Below are 26,957 nucleotides of genomic sequence, written 5' to 3'. Positions count from 1 at the left end.
TCACTAAGTTCGCGGGGGGGGGTAAGAATCGAGACGTCACTTCCGGTAACACTAGAGGCAGCAGAGGCGACGGCTGCAGCTGCTGCCGCAGGACCAACAGGCGTCAATATTTAGGCGTGTGTGTGTATGCGTGCGTGGAAGAGGTGACGGCTCATGTTTTTGCACGGGCACCCGGAAGTCCGTTGGGAAGCGAGCTTCCTTCCCCGTCTGCGCGAGACTGCCTGACACCCTTTCCTCCCCTCTCCTCCGCTTATAAGGCTCGCGCACCCGACTTGAGCACGACTCGTCGCGGCGGCGGTTGGGACGGGAGCTGACACAGGTAATGGGAAGTTAAAGGGACCCCACCTCCGCGCGCGCACATACCCAATATGAGGAAGAAGCGGCAGGATCTCTGACCAATTGCAGGCCTCAGGTGGTGTGCGGGTCGTCGTTTGGGGCCAATCGGGAAGCGAGGGTGGGACTCGCTTGTTAACTCCCCTGACAATTCGTTCCCACATCCATTGCCCAGCAGCAATAATAATGATAACAATAATAGTAAATAATAATAGAGATGGGCTTTTAAATGGCTTTCCGCGACGGAAAAGTCTCCAGCTGCTTGTGCTGCTGCTTTAAATCTCTTTTCTCCGCTCCTCTGGCCAGAACCGTCTCTTCTAAAGAGATTAAGTCTTGACTTTCTCATAAGCGTTCTTCTATTCAAAACTTGTAATAGGGTAGACTTCCCTGTCTCTAAAGAGAAAGTAAAATGAACCAAACAATCTCTCCATGTCCCCAAATTTTGGTGCTCTGGAAGTGGGGAATGAGAGCATGTTTTAGATTGCTTTCTAGCACAGTCCGTTTAGTCTACAAAGAATTTAAACTGTTCGGAGTTGCGCTGAACAAAAGTTTTCCTGTACAGTATTAAGGTCAAGTTGCAGTTGTTTCCTAAGTGTATTGAGGGAAACTTTAAGGCACTTCTGAAGATCCAAAACTAAGACCATGTCCTAATGCTCAAAATCAACCCACTCATCCCTGATTCCTGTATAAATGAATGGTTTGACTCCTAGTCTGACATAGTTGAGCTAGTTTTACAGGCTGTGTGCAAATGTGATATACTCTGCTTTTAATCTGAGTAACTTCTCTCCCCATATAAACTTGAGAGAATGACAGCCACGAGGGGTGCTGTTTATTGGCCAAGAAATCAATTCTCAAAGGAGTTTTTAGTTACTTGCAGGTGGAGAATGAAGGCTTCATCAACCATTGTGGTCCAGTGAGGAAGAGGAAGGAAAATAGATTGGAATCATTAAATTCTCTGGGAGCTGCAGTGGATAGGAGGACTGGTAATTTTTGGAGAAGCACCCTGTACATAACCTAATGGGCAGAGACTACAAGTCTTCTATGCCCTTGTAGTTCCCAGGAAGTTTAGCCAGGGCCACCCATTTCCTCTGCCTTCCTTACAGGAATAAAATACTGTAGTAGATAGAGCTTTCATTCAGACTGGAGGAATTTCCGGTGAATGCTGGAGGCTGAAGTCCAAGAAATACAAAAATTCTTTTTTAGTAATTTCCAGTATGTGTCTGATATATTTTAAGGATGGTTTCTACATCTTGTTAAGTGCTTCTTCATGCTTGTTGCTTTGTTAACATATTCCTGTCCAATATACAGTACTTAAATTTAGCAACTGCCTTTCTTCTTTTAGTGTTTTCCCTGTATTGATTTTACAAGCCAGCCTTATGTTTTGCCATTGTTGTTTAGCTTAGGGTTACCATAAGCACTAGATGACTAAAAATATTGTGCAAACACTTCTCAAGATTGATGCACTTTTCTGAGGAAAGTAATCACAATCCTTTCTGTTAGGTTTTTTTTCCAGTTTTAATGTATCAAATAACATCACATATACCGGTAAGTCTTATCCAGACGGAGCTGCATTGTACATAAGTAGTTGTCATACCTTATTTTTCAGGGCCTCCATCGACAACTGAGCACTAGGATTTGTCAATGCTTGCTTTAGGAGAATAAGTTCTAGAAGCTCATATCTTATTTTGAGTCCCAACATGACTGATTTCAGCAAAATAGCCAAGCACGGCTAAACAGAGACATGTATGATATGTTAATGTTACAGTACCCACATCTCTATCTCTGAGTAATATATTATGGTAATTAATATTAAAGTACAACTTTCTGTTTTTGCAAAAACATATTCGGAAACGTCAGCTGGTGCAAAACTCTGCACCCAGACTACTGACTGGGGCCAGCTGCACGGAGCATATAAGAACTGCACATGCTAACAGTCCATTTCTGGTCCCAGTTCCAAGTGCTGGTCATTATCTATAAAGCCCTATGCAGCTTGGTTCCAGGCTATCTGAAGGACTGTATCTCCCTATATGGGCTATTAAGACAGCAGAGGAGACCCTCCTCTTGGTCCCATTGCCAGCACAAGCACAGCTGATGGGGACACGGGAGAGGGCCTTCTTTCTGGCAGCTCCCAAGCTATGGAACGCTCTCCCTCAGGAGATCAGGATGGTCCCTTCCCTTTTGAAAAACTTAAAGACCCATCTCTTCAGGCAGGGTTTTAACAATTATAACTGAATCCCTGAAGCCCATTTCAGCAGAAATCTTAATTTTTGTTTTTGTGTTTTAATCTTTTAATTGTGTTTTAAATCATATATTGTTTAATTTATCTTTTAATATTTAACTTATTCTGTTTTTAAATTGTGTGAATTTTAAATATTGTGAGCCGCCTTGAGTCCCTTATTGGGAGAAATGCAGCATATAAAATAAAACAAATAAATAAATATTAGTCATTTTGTTGTTTAATCTAGAACCTGTAAGTGCAACCATATTGTGCACACCTTACTATTTGTTGAGAGTTTTGAGGTTTTTTTCTGTAAAAGGTAAGGATGTTATGGCTGTCATTTGTCATCGACACTTCCATTATTTTCCTTCTGTTCCTTCAAAAATAGGAATACTGTATGATAACATTGTTACTCTTTCATCACTTTTATGTCTTATGTACCAATTATTTATTTAAAACCTGTTTGCCCTACTCTTTAGACAGCAAATTTCTTAAAAGTGGTATACAGTTCAGTGAAAAATGTGTGGATTGCTTTATTGGGACACAGAATGAAAAAGGTGATAGAGAGAAGGAGAAAAGAAAAATCCTTCATCATGAAGATATTTTATAACAATCAGTTGGGGTGGAAACAGTTTGAGAGAAAGAACTGATGGAAGGGCCTTCTCTTTTATCCCAATTTCTTCTTAAGCTAAATGGACAAGAGTTTAACTACCAGCAGCCTATTCAGAGGCATGAAAGCTCAGATGTTGGGGAACCAAAAAAAAGAAAGCTATTGTTGGAATTCTATCGGGAGAAAAATCTTTCCTTCTTTCCCCCCCCCCCCACCTTCACATCTGTAGGGCCATCTGCTCTGCATATGTGTAACATTGGAGTGGTGTGTTTGTCAGTACAAGGTGGTGTTTAGTATTTACTGTTTAAAGTACAGTCCTTTTCAACTCATTTCAACTTTAGTAATAATAAAAATGGACCCAAAGCGAGCATTGTATCTGCATACTGAATCTATGCAGAATTGGGGAACTTGTGGAGGAGGAAGAGGAAATTCTGGTGTGATTGAAGAGTGAACCTGAAGAATGAAAGCTGGGTGGAGTAATAATAGTGTGTTCAGATGGCAATGCCTAGTTTTATAGACATTTGGAGCATATATAAATAATACTTTGTGCCATATGTCACTAGTGTGAAATACAGTATTGGGTCAAATCTGGCGAAGTCCAGAATATGTTTGGCTATATGTTTATGTTTGTGCTTCAGAAATGTCATTAAGGCTTTGGTCAGATGTTCAACAGCAAATAATTTAGATTCAGGATTTATTTAATTGCTTCTCTAATTTCCTTGAAATGATATATAGAAATTTAGCATAATAATTAAGCATGAAATGAGGTGTGAAATTAAAAACAGTACAGTAGTTATCAGTAATATTAGAATCATTTTAGTAAATACAAAATGAAATATAACTCTAATTTTGGTAATTCTGACAGACAGTAGCAGTTGAAAAATGCCATGTAAATCAGTTGTTGGGTAAGACATCCACTATCATGTAACTGTTATGCTATAATAGCATGCCATTCCTTTGAATAAGCTGATATTTTGAAGTATGAAAATGTATCATATGGTTAAATAACTTTTTGGGCTCTGCCAATGCCTTTTCCATGTTCAAATGAAAATGCTTTCCCTTTTAAAACATATGAGAAAAATTAAGAAGGAAAATATGATAATGAATTTATTGAATACTCTGAAGATGAAGCACATTGATATGGCGGGGAGACTTTCGACAGCTATATCACGTGCAATGTATTTGTTTGCCATGAATCTGTATGGTGTCCATGATAGGATATGAGATTTTAATTAATATGCTGGAATAGTCCGGTTCTGGAATTTCCATCTGGGGATTATTGCAGAGCTAAAAATAATTGCTACGAGAGGAGGCAGAGATAAATCCTTGCTACGGGAGGAGAGCAGAGATAAATCTTTGGACAGGCTACAGACAACCTTCGGCTTATAGTTTTATAGCAATCATTGGCTGGCTGGAAGTTATGTATGTCAATCTGTTTTTATCTGCGTAACATGTTCAGTTGGTGCTTAACATAAAGTAGAACTGAATCTATTTTTAGTAATGCTGTGAACATGTTTCTGTACTTTAAAATGCTCTTTATTGGAGCCTCTTCTCATACTGAACATGAGAACATTTCATAAATGTAAATTATTATGGTAGTTGTTTAGATCCCAGTCATGAAAGCCTTCGCAAATTATTATCTTCACTAACTTTTTTACTGCCTGCTCCTATACCTTTTCAGTGAGCCTATGTACAAAGTAAATACACATAGGATTCTAGTCTTCTGTTCTTAGTTTCTTTTACAGAAAGTTAAATATAGTTATACAAAAATCATGGTAAATGGTTCCAGGCTTTGGAGAGCCTGACCCTAAGCACTTCGCCTCAGGCTATGGAAGGAGTAATTCTAAGCACCAAAGCCAAATCCTAAACTCTCCACAAAAGCAACATAAGACCTTTGATCTAAGTGAGCCCATAGTAATGTCATCTAAGTGCATGTCATGTTTCTTTTGTATACTTTGCTGGCATTTTACTATGTTGTTGTCATCTAGCTAAGAAAAATTTTAAACTGCTTGAGTACACAGAAAGCAGGATAATTATTCTGAAAAAGAGAAGCTTTTGTTTTGTTGATAATCATTACAAATGCTCCCATTGTTTCTAGACTATACATAGCATGTGATCTGGCTCTGTCGAAGAATAGAAGCCGGTAACAAAAAATAAGCCTGTTTATTTATTTGACTTACCATTGATAGAAATACTGTTGATAATAAATAGTGAAAAGTTTCTTTTACTTACATACCTGAAGTAAAATCAGTATTGTCCACTATACCGGACAATGCTGTTTTAGTATCAGTTGTGTGTTTTGTACTACAAAAGAGTTTCCAATTTTTCATCAAAATGACAGCACTGGCAGTACAAAAAAAATCACTGGGCTTCAAAACAGTGCAGATAGATACTAAGGGTTCAGCCCTTTGCATAGCTGGGCCAAGGCTTCTTGAGATTAGCAGGACTTGAGCTTCCCTAGCTTTATCCACACTTTCATCTCAACATGTATTGCCATAACTTTTTTCCCATGCAATTTATTTATAGGCAATGTCATGTGAAATACCACAGAGAAGTAAAAGCAGACGAGAATCTTAATATACCATAACTCTTGGTTGTGAGTCACCACTGGAAAGAGGGGCAGATGAAAATCATCGATATGTGTGGAAAGCACATATGTAACACTTGGTGCTATGGGCCTTTATCAAGGTCCATTTCCATGCAGGAACAAAGGGATATCTTCAGTGTCTACATATAGGATCCTTTTCCAAGTACTTTCAATAATATTTGAAATTCTCATACACATCTGGTATATTGATGAGTCGTGTGTTTGCACATTGTTTTCTAAAAAATCATACAGGTCCTATATAATAGGACCTTGTGAATTTAAAATACTTATACATGATGATAATGTTGAAAAAGAGGAGAATGTTATATGGAAGGTCACACAGGTATGCTTGGTGTCTGCTGTCAGCTTTTGAATTCTCTTCTTCTAGGGGAGTGTTTCCCAACCTTTTTTGAGTCGTGACCTCCTTTTATAATAGCCAAATAACCTGTGACTCCCTGCTATATTTTCATTAAAAAGGCATTTTATGCCCTAAACATTAAAATAAATTCTTCAGAATATTATTCTAACCTAATATTTAATGTGATGGTTGTACTTCCCTACCCAGCCAGCCACCAGAGCCAGGGAGGCGCCACTGCTGCACCTGGGGAAGGAGAGCACACAGCTAGCAGCCCTGAGAGGCCAGGAGACCCACAGCAGGGAGTGAAGAGAGCTTGGTTGGGTGTGTGTGCAAGCAGTGGGGGGATGCAGGAGGGAACCAGGGGGAATGTGAGTTGAGGGCAACAGGTCCCCTTCCTCTCAATACCTGTACGAGCTGTCCCAAAAACACTTTGTAACACTTCGGGGGTTGCACAACCCTTGGGTTGGGAACTCGTGTCTTAAGAGGCTCACCAAAATGCAAGCCTGTGATTTCGCAGAATAGTTTTAGCATGTTGTTTGTGTGTTCACACTTGTATTTTGTGACTTGGAGAAGTGTCAAATATGAAGGTATCAAAATCTATTTTTAATCATGTTCTCTAAGCAAAGGATGATTTTTGTTTCAAATTCCTCTTTACCAGTACCTGATTTCTAGACTATCTGAAGCCTGGGTTTGTTCCAACTTTAGTACCCACTTTTAGGTAGAGAAGTTTTGTTATAAATTAGAATGTTTGAGAAAATACTCCCAAGCTGCTGAAGTAGTTATAGCATTGGATTCCAGCTAACAATTTCCATAGGATAGCCATGCTAGTTTATTGAAGGAAAAACAACCAAGAGTTTTACAATATCATAAAACTCAATGCATTATATATTGGTCTATGATTAGTTGCACTATAAATTATTAAAAGACTTGAATCTTTAAGGTACATCAAGTATTTTTGATGTTAAACCAAGTTAAGCATCTTTGAGACTTGTCAAGTTAGCATTTGAATTTACCTAGGAATGTGGTGGCGCTGTGGGCTAAACCGCAGAAGCCTGTGCTGCAGGGTCAGAAGACCAAGCAGTCGTAGGATCGAATCCATGTGATGGAGTGAGCGCCCGTCGCTTGTTCCAGATCCCGCCAACGTAGCGGTTCGAAAGCATGCAAATGCAAGTAGATAAATAGGGACCACCTTAGTAGGAAGGTAATAGCGTTCCGTGTCTAAGTCGCACTGGCCATGTGACCACGGAAGATTGTCTTCGGACAAACGCTGGCTCCATGGCTTGGAAACGGGGATGAGCACCGCCCCCTTGAGTCGAACACAACTGGACAAAAATTGTCAAGGGGAACCTTTACCCCTTTACCTACTTCTAAAATTTTACCTAATTTTGCCTAGGTTCTAATCCTAGTATACTTCTAAGGTTTATATCACAAATTGTTTTTAAGAATAGAAGACTGTCTCTGAAAAAAAATCTTGTTCGTTGTCACAACTTAGTTGTTACTTAGTTTATCTAGATTAGCCACACCTGCTTTTGTGGTCATGAGTTGCTCCCATCTTTTGTACCCTAATAGGAGCTGGACCTGCCACTAATGCGTTTTGATGTAAGTTCGAACTCATAAAATTTTTCTTCAGCTTCCTGTTTCATTATTCTTGTTGTCAGTAATGTCTGTTGTTCAACTAGGTTTTCTATCAGCTTCTTCTGTCGCTCAATCGTCAGTTTGCAATTTCAAAATTTCCTCTTCTCCCGCGCTCAGAACTGCCCCAAGTTGGGCGCCATTTTGATTGGGTTCTTTTGAAATGGGCGACAGTTCCTCACATTTGGCAGGAAGAAGAGGCTGAGACCGAGTTAACGAATTCTCACTTTCTACTTTATTAACACGCGGAGTATCAACGATAATGGCAACTGGGTCAAAATACAACAAATTGGGTAACTGTCCATAACCTGTCAACACGGATCTTTCATCCAACACCAGTCTGTTCACTGCGGGGCTGGACCAAACCGCTCACGATTGGTAATCTTGCGCAGGGGTGCAGTCCTCATCGCACAGACCTTCCCACAACAAGGGTGACACACCAAGTTTCCCTCATTCGGTGGGGTGTTGTACACTGGTTCTGGATATATCACCTTTCTCTCTTCTATCTTACTTTCCCAACTCTCTTCTTCTACTCTGCTGCATCTCCTTTCTCCCCCTTCTTTTATCTCCTTCTCCCATAGAGAGAGCTTAAACTCCGCCCCTTTTCTTCCTTCTCCCTCCTCCACTAAGCAAACTTCTATGTTCGTCTTCTCTTCTACTAACAACCCTGTCATTCCTCCTACACCACCCTCATTGGTATCCTTTTTCTCCTTGCTGACGAGGACAGCTCACTTGCTTCCTTTTCTCCTCAACAGGAAACAAGTCAGTAACAATGAATGGCTTGCAACTTGGCACAAGTTGTCAGTTTCTCTGCTGCACATGATGAGGAATATGTGCTACCCCTGACAGATGCTTTGTTACTCCCTATAAACTATTTTATGCAACTAAGCTTGATCTCATTTTCCTTTTCTTCTATTGGATCTATGGTTGAATCACATAGATGAGGTCTTCAAGATATATCCACTTCTTGGGGAATTTAATGGTTGGTGGCTCTCATAGCTTTCTCACATCTTTCCTCTTCCTTAATAGGATACAGTGGGTTAGGAGACAAGAATATCACTTTCTCTAATCAGTATCAGTAAATATATATCTTCTAACTTTACCTGGCATCTGTGCCTGCCCTTGGAGTTTATACAATTAAGGTTTATTAATGTAATTATAAAAAGGTTCAGCTCTGCTCAGATGGTATACACATTTTTTAAAAAAGAAAGCATTCTGAAAAGTTCTAGTGAAATAATATCATAAGTTTAAGTAAGGTATTCTCTGAAATAGAGGCTGCTTTTATGTTTTGAAAATCAGGTTGGTAATTTTGGCCAAACTAGGTCTTTGGCTAAATTTGGAACTGAATTGGCCTGATTTTTATGATCCAGATTGAAACGAAATGGCAATTTTCAGTTCCAGAATGAAGTAAAAGGTTTTGGAGTACAGTATCTTGGTTTTGGAGATTCAGGCACAAGGAATGATTGGGGAAAACTAGTCACAGACTCAAATATGGCCAGATAGGAAAAACACTGAGATGGAATGATCAGAATGAAAACTGCCTTTGCTCTGGGACAGCTCTATCCTGCAAACTGGGGTGACCGCAGGGAAGGACCTGAGATAACTGAAGTTACATATTTATTTATTTGACGCACCTTCTTCAGCATTCTTTTGCAAAATTTAGCAGTCTTAATAGCAGTCACACCAAAAGGTATATGAAAATGTATGTAGTTATGTTGGTTGCATTCTAAACTTATTCTGAGTTATCCCTTTATCTTTTGTCTTGTCAATGTGACTCTGATAAACTTTTGTTTAATCTTTCTTTTGTCCTTCTAATTCATTTATTTGAGTGGTAGAATCTGATTATTTCATGCGACCCTGCATATGATTTACGCTGTGAAACTTATTTTACTTAGAAAGTGCATACATTATGATTATATTGGAAGTTTATACAATGAATATGAGTCACAACAGCAAGCACTATTACTTTTATTTATATTGAATATTTCATTCATATTTGTGTAGTGAAAGAACAATTAATTTCCAACCCATTATATCTAGTATTATTACAATTATATTGGACATTTTGTTTAGCCTAATCAGTCCTGAGACATCTTCTTATCACACACAGTGTTGCAAGGGCCAGAAGAAGAAAAATTTGAATTGCTACATTCCCAGGTGATAGTGGGAGTAAGTCTGTTCCCACTGTTGAGGAGGCACTGTTTGAGCCTGCAGATCAGAGGCAGCAGCAGTACCCTGATAGATGCTGTTCCTAAGACAAAAAGGCAGAACATGGTCTAGGACCATTTTGAGGTAGGAAACGGTCTCAGCATTGCTGTCTTCCTTCACTGGAGACAACAAATGAGTCGGGTTAAATTGTCAGGGCATTACAGCACCAGCAGCACACTTTAGGAGACAACTTTAAGTATTCTTGTTCCGAATACTTAAAGAGAAGTTCCAGCACCAGGCAGCAACGGTACAACCCTCAGGGCAAAAGCAAAAAGTGCTGAATCCTCTCAGCAAGTCTCAGTCTGCTCTCTGCAAGAGGCTTAGAGTATGAGGGAGAGGGAAGTAGGGGGTTGTAAGATGACAGTTTCTGATGCTCATCCATATCAAAAGATACCAAGAATGGTGGTTTGGCTAGATCTAACATGGTTCCTTCATGTACCATCTGCTTTGCCTGCCTGCTTGTCTTTGGTAACCACTGCTGTTGCATCTGTGCCCATCAAGTTGCCGTGTGGTCTGACCATTACATTGGTGCTTTGTTGTATAGTTCAAAAGAGAAATAGACTAAGATTGAAGTATAGAGGTGTTCTTTAACTTGGTGTTTGCTCCCTCACTCATGAAGGGGACTCTTTGATTTAACTTCCTGTATGTCCTTGCCTCCCCTGACCAGCTCTGCTGCCTTCTTGACCATTACCCATTGTGCTGTTTTTCAGTGCACTACTTTAACTTACCTTGCCTTAAAAAAAAAAAAAAAAACAGTTCTTTGGTTCAATATTACAACTGTAAATTTTGAGATTTTCTATGTGTTCCAGGAAGGTACTGCCAATAGTGGGGGGATAGGAGCATGAATGGGCAAGATTGAGTACTCAGCTGAATGTGCACTCTTTTAAGAATTTTTGTAAAGTGAACTGTAAAGGTGCCTATTACACAAAATCAGGAAGCTGTCTTGAATATGCCAGATTTACTTACCTTTAGTTTCTATAATGACCCAAAATTTTGCATACTTCAGTGAAAAAACAAAAATGTTACAGCCATTTTGATTTTTGAATGAAAGTCAAGTGGAATACATGGTGAATCAAACTGATTTGGATTTCGAGTCAAGAATTATTCAAATGGGGTCTGGATTGCTTGGTACTAATTGGAACAAAGTCCAAAGTACCAAATTGGCCTCTGAACTGAATTGAGAGACCAGTGTTAAAGCCCCAGTAAAACTGATGACATTACCGTATTTTTTGCTCCATAAGACACACTCCCCCCCCAAAAAAAAAGTAGGGGGGGAAGTCTGTGTGTATTACGGAGTGAAGGTGGCGATATCGCCCGCGCTGGCCCCGTGGAGGGGTGGGGGAGCGTAGCAAGGGTCTGAGTGAGCCTTCCAGGACCCTTGCGATGCTCCCCCCACCCCCCACGGGGCCAGCGGGAGCAAAATCACCACCTTCTGGGACTCTTTTGAGGCTTGGGAAGCCTCAGAAGAGTCCCAGAAGGTGGCGATTTCGCCCCCTCTGACCCCCGGGGGGGCAGGGTGAGTCTCTAAAGGGTCCTGGAACATACCCTAGGACCCTTTGGAGGCTCACCCTGCCCCCCCCCCGGCCAGAGGGGGCACAATCGTTACCTTCTGGGACTCAAAAGAGTCCCAGAAGGGACTCTTTCGCCCCCTCTGGCTTCCGGGGGGGCTGGCTAAACCTCCAAAGGGTCCTAGTTTGTGTTCCATAAGATGGACCTCTCCATAAGGCTCACCAAATTTTTAGGAGAAGAAAACAGATTATTTTTTTTCCTGTTTTCTTCTCCTAAAAATTGGGTGCATCTTATGGAGAGGTGTGTCTTATGGAGCGAAAAATATGGTATATACTGTATTAACGTTTCTTTGCAGAGCACTGGTTCATACTTAATTTTTTTAGCTCAAGACTTTATTTGAAAATAATTTTCATTTTGTGCAGTTTTGTGCCTGTTCAATAGGATTTCAGTGTACTTGCTTGTATTGCATGGGGATTACAAAAATGACTATGAAACAGTGACTTAAATCCTATTACTTAGCACAGTAAGTGGCACTAGAGTAGGCCCATTGAATCAATGGGGATTTGGTGAGTCACCTTCTCCATAAGATCCATTAATTCAAATAGGCTTACTCTAGTTCTGAGTTGTTGTGCTAAAGAAAGTTGCAACTCAAAGGGGCCTATTTGAATCAGTAGAGGTTAGGGAAAAACTGATGCACCAAATCCCCACTGATTCAGTGAGCCTACTCTAGTATGATTTACTGTGCCAACCAACAGGATTTCAACCAATATTGTTTTAATCAACTAATCTGAATATATGTGTTACTAATATTTTCTCTTTACATTCTGCAGGCTTGCAGATGGGTCAGGGGCTGTGGAGAGTGGCCAGGAACCAGCAGCTGCAACACCAAGGATATACAGGACAAAGCTATCTTTCCAGAGAGCATGGTAGAAGGATAGCTGCTAATAATGTTTCAAATACTAATCATCGGAAACATGCCCAAGGAGGAATTGACATTTACCATCTGTTGAAAACTCGGAAATCAAAAGAACAAGAAGGGTTCATCAACCTTGAAATGTTGCCTCCTGAACTTAGCTTTACCATTTTGTCATACCTGAATGCAACAGACCTCTGCCTGGCTTCATGCGTCTGGCAGGATCTTGCTAATGATGAGCTTCTGTGGCAAGGGTAAGTTAATGGGAGGTCATGAACATGGGTTACAAGAGGCAATTACCTCCAGGATATCTTGTCTGTGGCACTTGCTTCTTTAAACAGAATATCAGAAGTGAAAAATTACAGTGTGATTGTACTTAGCATTAATTAATTTCTTTCTTTTGACTTTGAAATTTTCAATTTAAACTTGATAAAGGGGGAGAGAATGATGGCCATTCAGAAGCTGGAACCTACATTTTAAAAAGGTTATGCTGGATAATGAAAGGAGTGTGATTTCTAGTGGTAAAGAGGCGTTTCAGAGATGGTTGATATTCTTGCAGGTGCTTTCTACTGTTGTGGAAGCTGTTAAAACTTTGTTATGAAATGAGATAAATAATGATCTAAAGAGGGACAGTTGGTTGTTTGCGTATGGTAGGGAAGTTATAGAAAGTGTCATGTTGCATATACAGCTTCCAAATATAGGCATCCTTCAGTCTCGAGAGACTATGGTAACATGCTCTGAATCGAGGAGTGTTCTCTCCAGAGCATGAAGCCCGGGTAAGGTAATATGGAGGATAGGCTGTTACCCAAGCAGCAGATCCCCCCTCTCCAAATTGCTGAAATGGTCCAGTGGAAAGGCAAGAGCCAATACAACTGGTTCCAGCAATGTCGCAGGAGTTGGCAGAATGACACATGCTGCCTTCGGGACTCCAGCTCTGGATTTTGTCTTGAGGTTAACTCCTGAAGCCTTTTCCATGAGTGGATATAGCCACAAGGCAGTGGAGGTTTGAAATCGGAGTTTTCCTTCTCCTAGATGGGCTGCCTTCCATGGCTGACGAGTCCCACCTACCCGGCGCGCTCTTTAATAGTGTGAAAGTATGATCTGACCATTAAAACTTTCCTGCTTCCCTGAGCCATATACATTATTAGTATGTTTTCATGGGGCAATGTAAATATGCAAAAAACCATTAGAGCAGGGGTCCCCAACCCCTGGTCTGTGGCCTGGTGCCGGTCTGTGGCCTTGGCAAGACCAGGCCATGGAGACAGATCTCCCACCCACCCCGTAAGCACCTCCCATGCACATACGGCTCGCCCACCTGCACGTATAGGTGCCCCGTGCTATCCGCGCATGCATGCAAGAGACCCCACTCCTGTGAGCACACCCTGCGCTATCCGTGCATGCACACAAATGCACACCCCCACAAGTGCGCCCCACACCATCTGCACATGCATGCAAGCGTGCCCCACCCCCATAAGCATGGGGTTGCCCTCCATGCATGGACCCCGCACCCCCAGCCGGTCCATGGGTCGGAAAAGGTTGGGGACCACTGCATTAGAGGACTAAAGGAAGAAGTCTTCAGCCTCTGAATTGGGGCCACTTCTGTCTTTCTCCATGAGATTTATAGCATGTAACCTCATACTATAAATGGAGCCAGACAGTAGATTTAAATGTTTTTAAATTTTTAAAGTCACATTTTAATTGTGGAATATCTATATGTGCTTCATGCACTAATCAAAAGAGTGACAGCATTGCTATGCTATCTGTGGAAATGATTTAATAAATTATTACTTGGTTCAAATACAAGCAATAATGGTGGTACTGATGTTCTTCCATTACTGGGAAATGTTTATTCTGGGAGGCATCCTTGGATGCCATGGTGCAAGGACGTTTATTCTAGAAGCAGTGGTGCTGATGTGATTCCCTTGTGCATACTCTATTTTCTTAATAGAATGTCGTTTCATTTGTTTGAAATGGTGATTTGTAGTACACTATGTAACAGTTTTGTAATTTACACCTTAATTATAATGGGTTGGATCCAGATACGTGCTTTCAGAATAGCTGGAATGACACAACCTCAGAAAAAGGGGAAATGAAGTACTGAGATATGTTTTACAACAGCCCAGCTCTTATGGAATTGGTATGCTGAATCAGGATTCTTCCAATTACAGAATGGCATTGCTCAGTAGTAAGATGACTCACGGCATGTGCTCATTGTGGCTTCTCATGGTATATGATATCTGGATCCAGCCAACCAACATATTTTTAAACGTGTTGATTTAAAAGAGCAATTTCAAATATTTGTTCTCCAAATTGTTCCATTAAAGTGGAAAGAAAACACTTTAAATGCATTCTAAATTATTGTCAAAAATGGATAAAACCTGGAATGCACCTTGTCAGCAACTTGGCCTGTGCAAGCTCCTCAGGTACGAGGCAGAATGCAGAGAAACAGATTTGACAGCTCTACTATCTTCAGCTGGTCTTCAATGGATGATGTCACCATACTTAATTTAAATGTTTTATACACACACACACACACACACACACACACACAAAAGTAATCATCCACAGTGTGCTACTAATGTTACATGGTTACTTGTCTGCTCTGAAGTAAATCTCACTAAGATATGCTCCATGGATGACTGCATATAGAATTGTAGCCCAAAAAAACACATTATTTGAGATTTAGGTGGCCAGTACTAATTTAGTTGAATTGAAGATTGAGGATGTTGGGTTACAATCCTAAATGAGTCCCAGCACACCTGTGCTATGTGTACAAAGCCACACACTAGATCATGTTTCTTCTCTGGAAGAATAGCTTCCTTGAAACAAAAGCTGACTTACCATAATGCCTGATGAGTTTATTATTTTTAAATTTTGATGTCAGGATTTACTGATGTTTATGCTTACTTAGCCAGTTGGTATCCAAAATACCAGTGAGATTGTTAGAATGAAAAAGCAAACTGGGAAGCACCATTCATTCACCCAGCACCACTCTGTACTTCCCAAGCGCTTCCTTCTATGACTTGGATTACAGCATACACATTTAATCATGTAAGTGTTTGGACTTTTCTTGCTCAGATCCCACTTCCAGTGTTCCAGTTGTAAATTAAGTCAGTCTTACCTTTATTCTAACCTGTCTTCTTGATAGGTCACTTTGATAAATGACATCTGATAGGAAAGAAACAGCAGAATAAGCCCTCTTGATTTTATTGTGGTTTTTTTCTATATGTTGTTCTGGAATTCTGTTGTTCTGTTAGGATTGGTTCCAAACATTGTAAGGCCACAGGATTTGCGGACCCCATGGCTTTTGTGCTGTTGGGTTCTGCAAGGATCCTTGTGCTATCCTATGTTTTTTAACAACTGTGAAGGTGCTGAAGGATGTATTGTCAATAAGGTAATAATATTTGGCCTCTGTTTCTCTCTGACGTCTGAGTCAGGTATGGCTGTGAAGGTGCTGGTCCTTCTTGTATACAGTAATAGTTTGAATAAGGGTAGATTTAAATTAAATATTATGCAGAGGCAAAGTAGGTGAGTGCTTTTCAGATGTGGGAAACAGATGATTCTCCTGTTTGGCATTCTACCTGTAATAACAGATAAGCAGGTCAAGACTAGTCCTAGGATTAACTTTGCCACTGGAGAGTTGGATAGCTTTGACTGACACACCAGCTATGGCCATTTCTCTGTGGCCATTTCTGACCTTTGTGGTTGTGATGCATGTTCCTTGACCTCCTGGTTGAATTGTTGCAATGCTCTGAACATGAGGTTCTTGAAGACAACCCAGAAGATTCATCACTAGTCAGTAAGCATTTTATTTCTTTTAAAAAATCCAATTTAAATCCAAAATCTTATTTTAAAAAATTAAATCATATATTTTTAATTTTAATCAAAAAAATTTAAAAATAAAATTATTATTGACTAGTGATTAAAATCATAACTAAAGTAAGTTTGGTCGAAATGAAAGACACCGTGGTTATCACAGATTTCAGCTGCTAGAATGTTTACTTGAATGCTGAAGGTAAGGATATTAACTCATTTCTGAAAACATTTCATTTTCTGGTTGTTTGCATCCAGACGTGCTTCATGATGCTGATAATTCAGTATTCTAAGCAACATGAGTCTGAAATACCTGAAAATGACATTCTGCTTGTATTGACCTGCCAGTGTTTAAAGAGTGCCCATAAAGACATCCTTTTCAATGAATAATCACAAATGGCAGTTTCTAATTTTTGTGCAATTCCTACATACAGTGGTGCCTCGCAAGACGATTTTAATTCGTTCCGCGAAAATCGTCATCTTGTGAAAAAATTATCTTGCGAGGTTCCCTACGTATCGGTCTAAAAAAAAAGTCTTGCAAAGCAACGGTCTAAAAAAAAAAAAGTTGTGTATCGGTCTCAAAAAAAAGTCTTACGAAGCATGGTCATAGAAAAAAACGTCTTGCGAGGCACCGTAGTGATAGCAAAAACCAATCGTCTTGCGGGTTTTTTATCCCACGAGTCAATCATCTAGCGAGGCGCCACTGTATTTAGGTTACCTTATTCTAAGCAAAATCCAAAACTCCATGAGCACAGTTATGCTCATACATAATTCTCCCCATTCTTTTCCTTGTAATCCCTCCCCCAGTGTTCCAGAGAATCTCCAACCATATGGAATAGATGGGATTGTTATTATGCAGTGGAATTGTCCCTTCTTTATTCCATTAATGGAAGTCATCAATATGAGGGTTAATTGGATACAGTTCTCTTGTTCGTCAGGCAAAACAGAGCTTACCCAAAACTGTTCTTTAGACTACTGGCTGAAGACAAACCTGCGTAAAGTCTGTGGAGTAAAGTATTTGAAAACTGAAGCACTGAAAATATTGCTGTGGTATTTCATGATCATATTTAGAGTTCTTCAAATTCCAACATCTGTCAGTGTTTCTAGAGACTTGAAAATTAGAGCATAGATATTCATTTTTAAACTCTGAACATGCTGCTTTCATTTTTTCTAGGTTGTGCAAATCCACTTGGGGTCACTGTTCCATATACAATAAGAATCCACCTCTTGGATTTTCTTTTAGAAAACTGTATATGCAATTGGATGAAGGTAGTCTCACCTTTAATGCCAATCCTGAAGAGGTAAGTAGAATGCTGTTGACATTAGTAAATGCTGGCAGTAGTTACGATGCTCTTGCTAATTTTCCAGTTTTCCACTGTGAAAATCCCAGGTAATTGGGGCATATGGGCAGCTGGAAGGTAACTGGAGAAGAACAAAAGTAACAATACTAACCAAGTGTTTGGGATTCAAATTTAAGAGATAGAAACTGCATGTATTCCCTTATGTGTTTGACTTAATTATCTCTACCTAACCAGTTTTGTGGAATAACAGAAACTGAATACAGGTGTGGCACAGACGTCTAACTAGGTTCTTTGCAAACAAGCTGTTTGTTAAGTGAAATATTAATTTTATCTGATTCCTTATTTCTTAAAACCATACCATACAGTGGTTCTTATTTTATTTTGGCAAAGGGTAGAACTGTCTCTGGTAGCTTTGTAATACGGAAACAAATCTTGAATCTGAAGTACATGCATGATAAAGTGCTCAGTGTGTTATGTTTGTATGCACTGGTCCTTTCCCATGTCTTTATTTCTCTTAATGTTTGATTTATGTGCATTTTCTAATTTCTCATTTGCTCTTTAAGTTTTGTAAAACTGTTTTGATATAAGTTAAATCAAAGAGATAAGATCTGTGCCGGCAAAGGTTTCAGGCACATGTTTTCCTTTTTCCTTAGAAAAGATTGGAAACTATGTATTCCTAGGCTTTACTGGATCTGGAGTGGACTTATGAGACTTCATTTTTGTATTGTAGTGTGTGATTTAAAAAAAAATTATAGCCCACTACCTCTGAAAGATCTGCGTTGCTTAAATTGTGTCTTGGAAATTTAACTATGTGCATATTAAGCAGTTGTAGGCTGCTGGCAATAAAAATGGAGGGCAGTACCAAAAGGACTAGATGCCAAAACAGGAAACAAAATCAACAATGCTTGAAGATTTTTATTTTACAGTGTAGTACATATTACTGCTCTATATAGTACAGCTTCTCCATCAAGAGAATTACAAGTTGCACTTCTCTGGGTATCCCCTGGCATATATTGCATATATCCTTTTTAACATTTTACCGTATCTCACTCTCTTGTACTGTATGCCTGTAAAGGGTCTGAAACTGAAACTCTGACTTATTAGAGGAATATAGGGGAGAAAATAGATAGTGCTTGGGGGAAAATAAGGTATCCATTTCTTAAAGTGCTTCAACTGTGACAGTACACATAGTGGCATGTTGTTACAGTAATTTTTGAAGACTACACTTTACAAGTGAGACAGACACTAACTTGTGACCTTTTTGGCTTGTGAACCACTTACTCTAGGAAATAAAAGTGGCACAGAGCTGAATATACAACCCTGAACTGCTAAATTGTCTGTTAGATGTCATGGTGTAGGACCATCAGCAAATCTTGTCAACACCATAAAAGTGTGATTGTTTGACTCTTTAATGTTATGGTAAGGACAAAATGTAGCAGCAACAGGGGCTGGGGACAGGTTCCAGTGTATACAAACTATCCTCTTGTGCTGGAAATGGGTCATTTGACAGCAAACCACTAGGTCATAAGATTAAGCCATAAAACAAGACTTTGAAATGTTATGTTTCACTATAGCCTTTGTTGGAAAACATATTTTATCCCCGTCCTTTAAGCATACCAGTAAATTTCATACCTTAGCATTATTGTCATGTTAAAAAAAGATCAATATAATTTTGTGGTTAGTGTTTATAGAACAAAATGGCTAGGTAAACTAAAACTACTTTTTTATTACACATACAGTAAAAATTGTGTGATTAACAGATTATATGACACGTGCTGTTCTGTGATTCTGAAATAAATTTACAATGTTTTGCATGAGTTCTTTGACTTCATCCAACATTCTAATTTTCAGCCCCATTACACCCCTCGCATGCATGACACCCCACCACACTGTGTGTGGGGTTCCATCGTAACCAGAAACAAAGGGGCTGGAAACTATTGCTGTGGGTGCATGGAGGATCAGGAGGAGCCCTGCACTGATGGGGATGGAGTCACATGCACCCACACATCTTAGAGGGAACCTTGTCTTCAACCCATGCATAGCATACATATTTGCCTGGATTTGGACGTATAATAATTGCAAAGCCGTACATTTATTTGAATGTGCTGTCATATGCAGCAGAACATGACAGTGTCCATTTTAAAACAGAATGAAAAAGGAAATATGTTTTGGTTAACATTGTTGTATGTGGCCAAGATAGGAAATTAAATATGGTTTCACAGAAATCTTAAATCTAAAACTTTGTGTGACAGAAATAGAAATGAGAGAGAGGAAGGGGCCATTGCTGTTGAGGAAAGTAGATTTCCTGTTGGTTTTGTGTATATAAAATCTCAGTGGTAACTGTACTCACATATGTTTTATTTGCATATGAATTAGACTGAGCATCTTGAAATGTAGTTCAGAAGATAGAATTTCTTCATAATTGTTCAGATCTGTTCCATACTAGATACTCCAGTTGGGCATAAAAATGCTAATCTTACATTTTGCAAAACATTTCTTTGTCCCAGGGAGTCAACTACTTCATGTCCAAGGGAATACTGGATGATTCACCAAAGGAAATAGCAAAATTTATCTTCTGTACAAGAACACTAAATTGGAAGAAATTGAGAATCTATCTTGATGAAAGGTAACTTGATTATGAAACAGAGAATGTCTTAGTCCATATTTAATAGAGTTGTGCTTTTTATTTAAACTGGAATAAGGGGGTGATAGTTATAGTAAAAAAAAGTGGTACCAACAATATCTATTTGCATTCCATTTTCAGAATTTTACTACAAAAATTAGCTTACCCTTGCAAAAATGCTGTGATGGTATAGGACCATCAGTGAATGCATTCTTGTCAGCATCACATGTTTGATAGTCTGCTTTTTTATGTTATGGCAAGGACAAAGATAAATTGTTAGACTTGTTAGCAAAGGTCTTTCAGTGACAAAACTCTTCCTATAATTAATCAAAATTACTAAGTATTTCTGCTCCTGCTGAATCAATACTTTAAATACTGCATTGAACTGCAGTAAAATAAATGAAAATAAATACTGCATAAGTGAAGAGAAATTTCAGCCACATTTTTATTGAAATCACATTCTTTAGCTATGTTACATTCGGGTCATTGAGCCAGACTTGTTAATTATTTGATACAGTGCTTGGGTAAGTTTTGATATTTGATTTCAGTTGTAGAGATAAAACCCATAGATGTTATACAGGATTTTTTGGGGAATAAATATTTGTATAAATGCTTAAAACTCAAGTTATTCTTGAATTACTGCCCTGGGCAGCTATCTAGTATAAAGAATCCTGAAAATTTTCCTTGCCTAACAGCTTCTGGTCTTGGAAGGTCTGTGTGTATCTCTGGAATTCTGATCTCCACTAATAGCAATCAAAGATCATTCCAGTGTTTGTTTACCTCTTTTTGAGACAAAAAAACAATTGAGAATCCTGATCTATCCAGTTCACATCCCAGAAACATTTGGTAGCATAGCCGATGCATCAGGACTTCTGGCAGCTGCAATTCAAGAGCATCAGGAAGCCCAAGTCTGAGAACCACTGATCAATTCACGACAGTCTAAATTTATTCCACAGGAAGCTTAAGCCAGCCTAAATCTACCCATGTTTTGAATAAATCTGTTCGTTTTTAAGGTGCCACATTACCCTATTCTGGAAGTAATCTGGTTTCAGAGCATCTTTTTGTAACTCTTTAGTAAACTAATGAGAGGTTGAAGTGAGCCAAGGGGGGGGGGGTATCATGATAGTTAAATGGACTATATAAACAAATGCTTAAACTGCTAAACTAAAATAGATTAAAGGAAATAAAACATTATTATTCCATATCAGAAGACACATGGACAACTGCAATAGAAAAGCATATAAATGATATAAAAATATGACAGGAGACATTGATTATGAACTTTGGAGACTTTGGAATTTGGAGGACTCCTGCCTATAGTGGTAATTATCATTACTGTTGGCTGTGATAAGAACTGTTTACTGGCCCATTGGTATGCAACTGGGCTGTTCTTTAAAAGATTAAGCATTCAGTTCTAAGTGCAGTTAACTGGAAAGTACAGTCTTTGGAACTTTGTGGGATAAACTTGCATAAGATACATAAATTAAGTGGTAAATGTTGTGGCAACATTCTGGAAATAAGTCATATAATTTTTATTGGCCATTATTGAGAGCTGTTCTTGAGACCTGAAAAATTTTGTGAGGTACCAAATTGTTCACGGAATAACACAATTCCAGGCTTGTTAATAGTCACCCAGATTCTTGAGGTGGAGCTGAATCTATTTTATGCACTCCAAAGTATAGTTGGCTGTTCATGAAACGTTAGAGAGACACTGATTAGTATAGCTGGAAAATTATACATCAGATGCAGTCTTTCAGTGCAAGGAAAGTGAGGTAGTAGGATATGACTAATATTCAATCGAAGAATGATTTTTTCCTAGGCTCTCCTGTCAAAGAGCTTTGAAAGAGGCAAGCCCAGCAATGAACAAGGTCTCGGAACCTGGCAGTATTTTTACTGCTCTTTGCTACCAAATGAGGGACTCAGGATCAAACTGTTCTTTTTTTAAATTATCTCTAATCCCTGCACTTTATTATTAGAAATTTTGCAGCTAAGTCATATCAGCCCCACCTTTCTTTTGTTTCCTAAGTTAACACAAAACCTTGGGAGGGTTAACTCTGTTTTAAATAAATACTCCTGAACTTTAAACTTTCCCCTTACAGAAAAACCTTCCACTTCTTTATATGCAAACTGGAAGGTTTAATCAAAACAAAATGGGCTTCTGGGGCTGCAAAAGTAATCAAATTTTTCAAAACGTAGAAGGGCTTCAGCTATGGTATCTTCTGTATAACAGTCAATGGGAACAATTGGTCCTTTGAGTTTTCCAGAGTGGAACTCTGCTTTGTAGCAAATCTGAAACTGGGTCTTGCCCAAAGCAGGTTTAGGTTTAGGGCTTCTTTCTCAAACAGATTCTCAACTTTATATTGTATTTTATACAGACTGCTGTTTTCCACATTATTGGCTTAAGAGGAGCAGACAAACACTGACCAAAATACTGTTGTTGAGTGCAGAGAGTTGCACTAGAGTAGGCCTATTTGAATCAATGGAACTTCCAAAGAAGTTGACATACCAAATCTCCACTGATTCAATGGGCCTCTTTTAATACAACTTACTACAATAACAGGATTTCAGCCACTGAATTGTAGTTGTTTTTTTTAAAGAACCCAACCTCACTTTTAGTTGTGCATTACATCTGAAATGTAGTGTTATTTATGTTGTTATTATAAATTTATTGTGTTCATGTGCCTTATCCAGTTTTATGAATGTTACTATTTATTGCTAGTCATCCTGACTGCTGTGGGAGCACTATAATCCTTTTTAAATTTCAAAATAAAATAAATTCTTAGAAGGATTAATAAGTTACCTTTCAAAATACAGTACATATTTTCCAAAGGTACTTTACACAACACATTAAAAACAACATCAAAATTAAAATAAGACTTAAATAGTAACTGCCAGTTATCAGTGGGTTTAGACGAATCTTAGAGACCACTGTTCTTCATGCAACAGAATACTAAATCGCTACTATCCTTCCCGTTTTTCTAACGTTTCTTTGCGTATATCAGGTTGCATTGGAACTCTGTTTTATTTCAGTATTTTTGGAAAAGAACTGTTTTCTCAGTATCTGTTCTTTGTAAGGCTTGATGATTTTAGGTAGCCGATACAAATAAAAACAACATATTCGCCTAATATAGAAGACCTTTGTCCTGCATGATTTTAGTATCATGATCATTATTGACATTAATAAACTGCTGATAGGTTGCAGACTTACTGTCAGTTTAGTCTTTAGATATGTGCTGTGAGGCTGATAGGAGAAGACTCCTTTGCTCCCTCCCTCTCTCTGTATAGCAGGTCCTCCAAATTTACGGAGGGTCAGATGACCCTGCTGAATGTGGGGAGTCGTGGTATGTGGAGCTGAGGGAGAAGAAGGTTCTCCAGAGGGGACAGGGAAGATCACCTGTGGCAGCACTTACACATAGTTAAATCTGGATCCAGCCCAAAGATAGTTTTGCTATTCTGTATGTCCAGGAAGACTATATTTGCTTGGGATCGGAGGTATGGGCTCAAATTCTAACTCAGACCTAAAATTCACTGGGCAATCAGTCACACTTCTTTACCCTGACCTACTGCACAGGGTTGTAGTGAGGATTAAGGAAGGAGGGAAGGAGAAGATGCATGTATTGTGCCTTGAGTTCATTGGAAGAAATGTGAGATATAAATAACAAATAAATAAAAGAATAAAACAAATTTAATAGCACTCTGGAATATCCTTGAAATAAATATAGAGATTGTTTCTGAGATCTGAAGCCAAATGGACAGACAATTGACTGAAATCCTTTTGCCTAGTTTAGAAAACCACCACTAGAGTAGGCCCACTGACTCAGTGACAGTTAGCTCAATCACCAAATCCCCACTGAAACATTGGGCCTATTCTAGTTGTGGCTTACTACATTAAGTGGCAGGATTTCAGCCAGTGTTTTTGTTAGTGTGCCAAACCAACTTCTGGTGCTTACTAATTTGCAAGTACACCTGTAGCAGGATATCCCACTTTACTGGCACAAATGATATTGTGCCCAAAGAAAACGTATTTTCCGTGTATAAGACGCCCCCATGTATAAAACGCCCCCCACTTTCCTAAATCAAAATTTCTTTCATTTTAGTTACAAAAAGCACCTTCCCCCCTCCACGTTTTGCAAAGAAAATGCAGGGGGGGGGAAGCGATTTCTGCAATGAAAATGTAGGGGGAAAGTAGGAATCACTTTCCCCCTGCCTTTTCTTTGCAAAACCTGGAGGGGGGAAGCTGCTTTTTGCAATTAAATTGTAGGGAGAAAGCAGAAATCGCTCCCTCCCTGCATTTTCTTTTCAAAACCTGGAGCGGGAAAGCTGCTTTTTGCAACAAAAATGTAGGGAGAAAGCAAAAATCGCTTTCCCCCTAATTTTCTTTGCAAAACGTGGAGAGCGAAACAGGGATCAAAGCACTTTGATCCCTCCCTCCCTTTCTTCCGAGTATAAAACAACCCTCAATTTTTCCTTCAATTATTTTAGGGAAAAGTGTCATTTTATACATGGAAAAATACGGTAACTCATTCTGGATTTCATGAAAAGAGGGAGTCCATGACAGTTTTCAGTTTTTTAAATCAGTTGCTTAACGGTTGCAGACAAGTTCTGCAACTGGTTCTGTTTCCAGTTCTGCGTTCAGTAGAGTAACTGGGCACCAGAAGAACAAATATGCTGTTGGGGTGGAAGACTAGAAAAACAATAGAATTCTGCTAGTGCACTGTTTTGCTCTTCTAATACAATGTTGGATGTAGACCTGTTTGTTCTGTTTGGATGCCCTTCCATTATTACATACTGAAGAAGGAAATCTTTAAAGAGAATTGCTCTAAGGTGTCTACAAGCCTATACACTTGTACCCATCTATCTGTTCATTGAACTGGAGTTTACTTCTGAATAGACATACACAGGAGTAAGTTTGTTAAATATTAAATGAATATTTAAAACAACAGGAGTGATTAGTCTCAAAAGACCTTCATTTTGTCTGTTATATTCTCTTTTTTTTAAACTATCAGACGAGATGTGTTAGATGACCTTGTGACACTACATAACTTCAGAAATCAGTTCTTGCCAAATGCACTGAGAGAGTTTTTCAAACACATTCATGCCCCTGAGGAACGTGGTGAATATCTTGAGACTCTTATTACAAAATTCTCACACAGATTTTGTGCTTGTAACCCTGACTTGATGAGAGAGCTTGGCCTTAGCCCAGGTAAGAAAAGATGCCTTTACCCATTTTAGAGTTGGCTTTTAGTATTGTGTTGTGTTCTAAATTAAGACATGTTGAATATTTACAAATATGCAAAGTTTATTTTCAGATCTGACATGGTTTAAGAACACTGTATCTACATACCCTAAATATATTTAGCTTAGTAATGAGATTAATAGATCTTATATTTCATTAAATGGATTTAGGGTTGGCATATAACACCTAGAACTAGTTGTTAGTCCAATTACAGCGTCTCGCTGAATAAGAGTTTGATTTAAGCCAGTACTTCTTTCAGTTCTATTGATTCAATGGATCTGATTGATTCTATTATAGTTAAGACCAATAGATTCCAGCCTAACACAGGCTTATGTGCCCTTAAATTTCAACTGATTCTAGTATGATTTGTGCACAAGTAAATATGCAGTGGCCAGAACATCACAGTATCATCTAGTAAGTATTATTAAACATGTGTGTAGATTTTCAGGTACAGATTTGTATTCTTTTATCTGCTATTGTTTCTTCTTAGACTCCTGAATGATGACCCAAATATCCATTACACCACCTCCATCAGAGGTGAAGGGACAGTTTACAACAAGGGAGAGGAATTTTTTGGTACCGACAGTCTACTGTGGAAAGCCCTCCCCAGGGAGGTACACTTGGTGCCACTTTTGCTGTTTCTTAGGCACCAGAGCATTTTTATTCATCAAGGAATTTTGAATCTCTGCTATCGTGTCATATTTAAAACTGCTTTTAACTACATTTCAATTTTTGGTTATTTTACATGTTCTTTAATTACTTTTAATTTTTACAAACTACCTTGAATTGTTGGTGAAAAAGCAATATATAAATATTTTAAGTAAATACCAGCCTGAAGACAAATTCCACTCCTCTGAGGACTGTTAAATTCTCTGTAACACATTGGCGTAGAGTGACCAGCAGTTTATTTCTTTGTTTGTTAAATAGTATTCTTAATGCCATGATTCCCCCTTTTCTTCTTTTTCTTAGATGCTGTTTATGTACTATGCTACTCTTTGATCCTGCTTTCCATTGATCTTACTAGTCCTCATGTGAAGAATAAAATGTCAAAGAGAGAATTTATCCGGAACACCCGTCGTGCTGCTCAGAACATTAGTGAAGATTTTGTTGGGCACCTTTATGACAATATCTACCTTATAGGCCATGTGGCTGCCTAAAAAGCACATTTTGCTAGGACTTTGAATTTGTTGTTAAAGAGAAACTAGTTACCTAAAGAGTGGGGTTTTTTTTGTTGTTGTTTTGCTTTTTTAGATATGGGGGTTATATTAGTGCTGGTCATTCTAACCTCTTTCTACAATCAAAATGTACACAAGCAACTTTTTTTTAGTAATATACTGTGGAAAAACTGAAGAACTTTTTGCAGATTTTTTTAAAAAAACCTTTTGCTTACACTTTGCACAGAACATTGCCATTAGTCTGACACATTGCCATTTCTGAATGTTAAATGGACATTATGGTTTTAAACTGACAAGATGGTGGACTTGTGCTTGAAGACTTTAACTAATTCATTGTTGTTGTTTTTTAATACCCCATAATGTGGACATATTTAACTAAAGAGATTTATAACCATAATTATTTTATTGTAAAATATTTTAACTAAAGATTTTTTTCCTGTT

The 26,957-nt window shown here is 38.7% G+C and overlaps 1 protein-coding gene across 3 annotated transcripts; it reads left to right on the top strand.

Moving 5' to 3' along the window:
* Positions 1-30: 30 nt before the first annotated feature.
* FBXO8 (F-box protein 8) lies at positions 31-26,957 on the top strand. Of its 3 annotated transcripts, XR_013545475.1 has the most exons (7): positions 39-319; positions 12,286-12,622; positions 17,356-17,482; positions 19,990-20,108; positions 25,112-25,308; positions 25,832-25,955; positions 26,311-26,957. XR_013545475.1 is itself a non-coding variant. In XM_020803368.3 (6 exons), exons 2-6 carry the CDS (start codon positions 12,294-12,296, stop codon positions 26,496-26,498), a joined length of 960 nt encoding a protein of 319 aa, XP_020659027.3. In that variant the 5' UTR covers positions 31-319; positions 12,286-12,293; the 3' UTR covers positions 26,499-26,957. The 3 variants fall into 3 exon arrangements, 2 of the variants coding, with proteins under 2 accessions (XP_020659027.3, XP_020659043.3); XM_020803368.3 differs by lacking the exon at positions 25,832-25,955 and having other exon boundaries at positions 31-319; XM_020803384.3 differs by lacking the exons at positions 39-319; positions 25,832-25,955 and adding an exon at positions 9,920-10,030.

The sequence above is a fragment of the Pogona vitticeps genome, chromosome 5 (assembly GCF_051106095.1).
Source record: "Pogona vitticeps strain Pit_001003342236 chromosome 5, PviZW2.1, whole genome shotgun sequence".
Taxonomy (NCBI): Eukaryota; Metazoa; Chordata; class Lepidosauria; order Squamata; family Agamidae; genus Pogona; species Pogona vitticeps.
The sequence above is the reverse complement of the archived record's forward strand: the minus strand, read 5'-3'. Positions and strand labels throughout refer to the sequence as shown.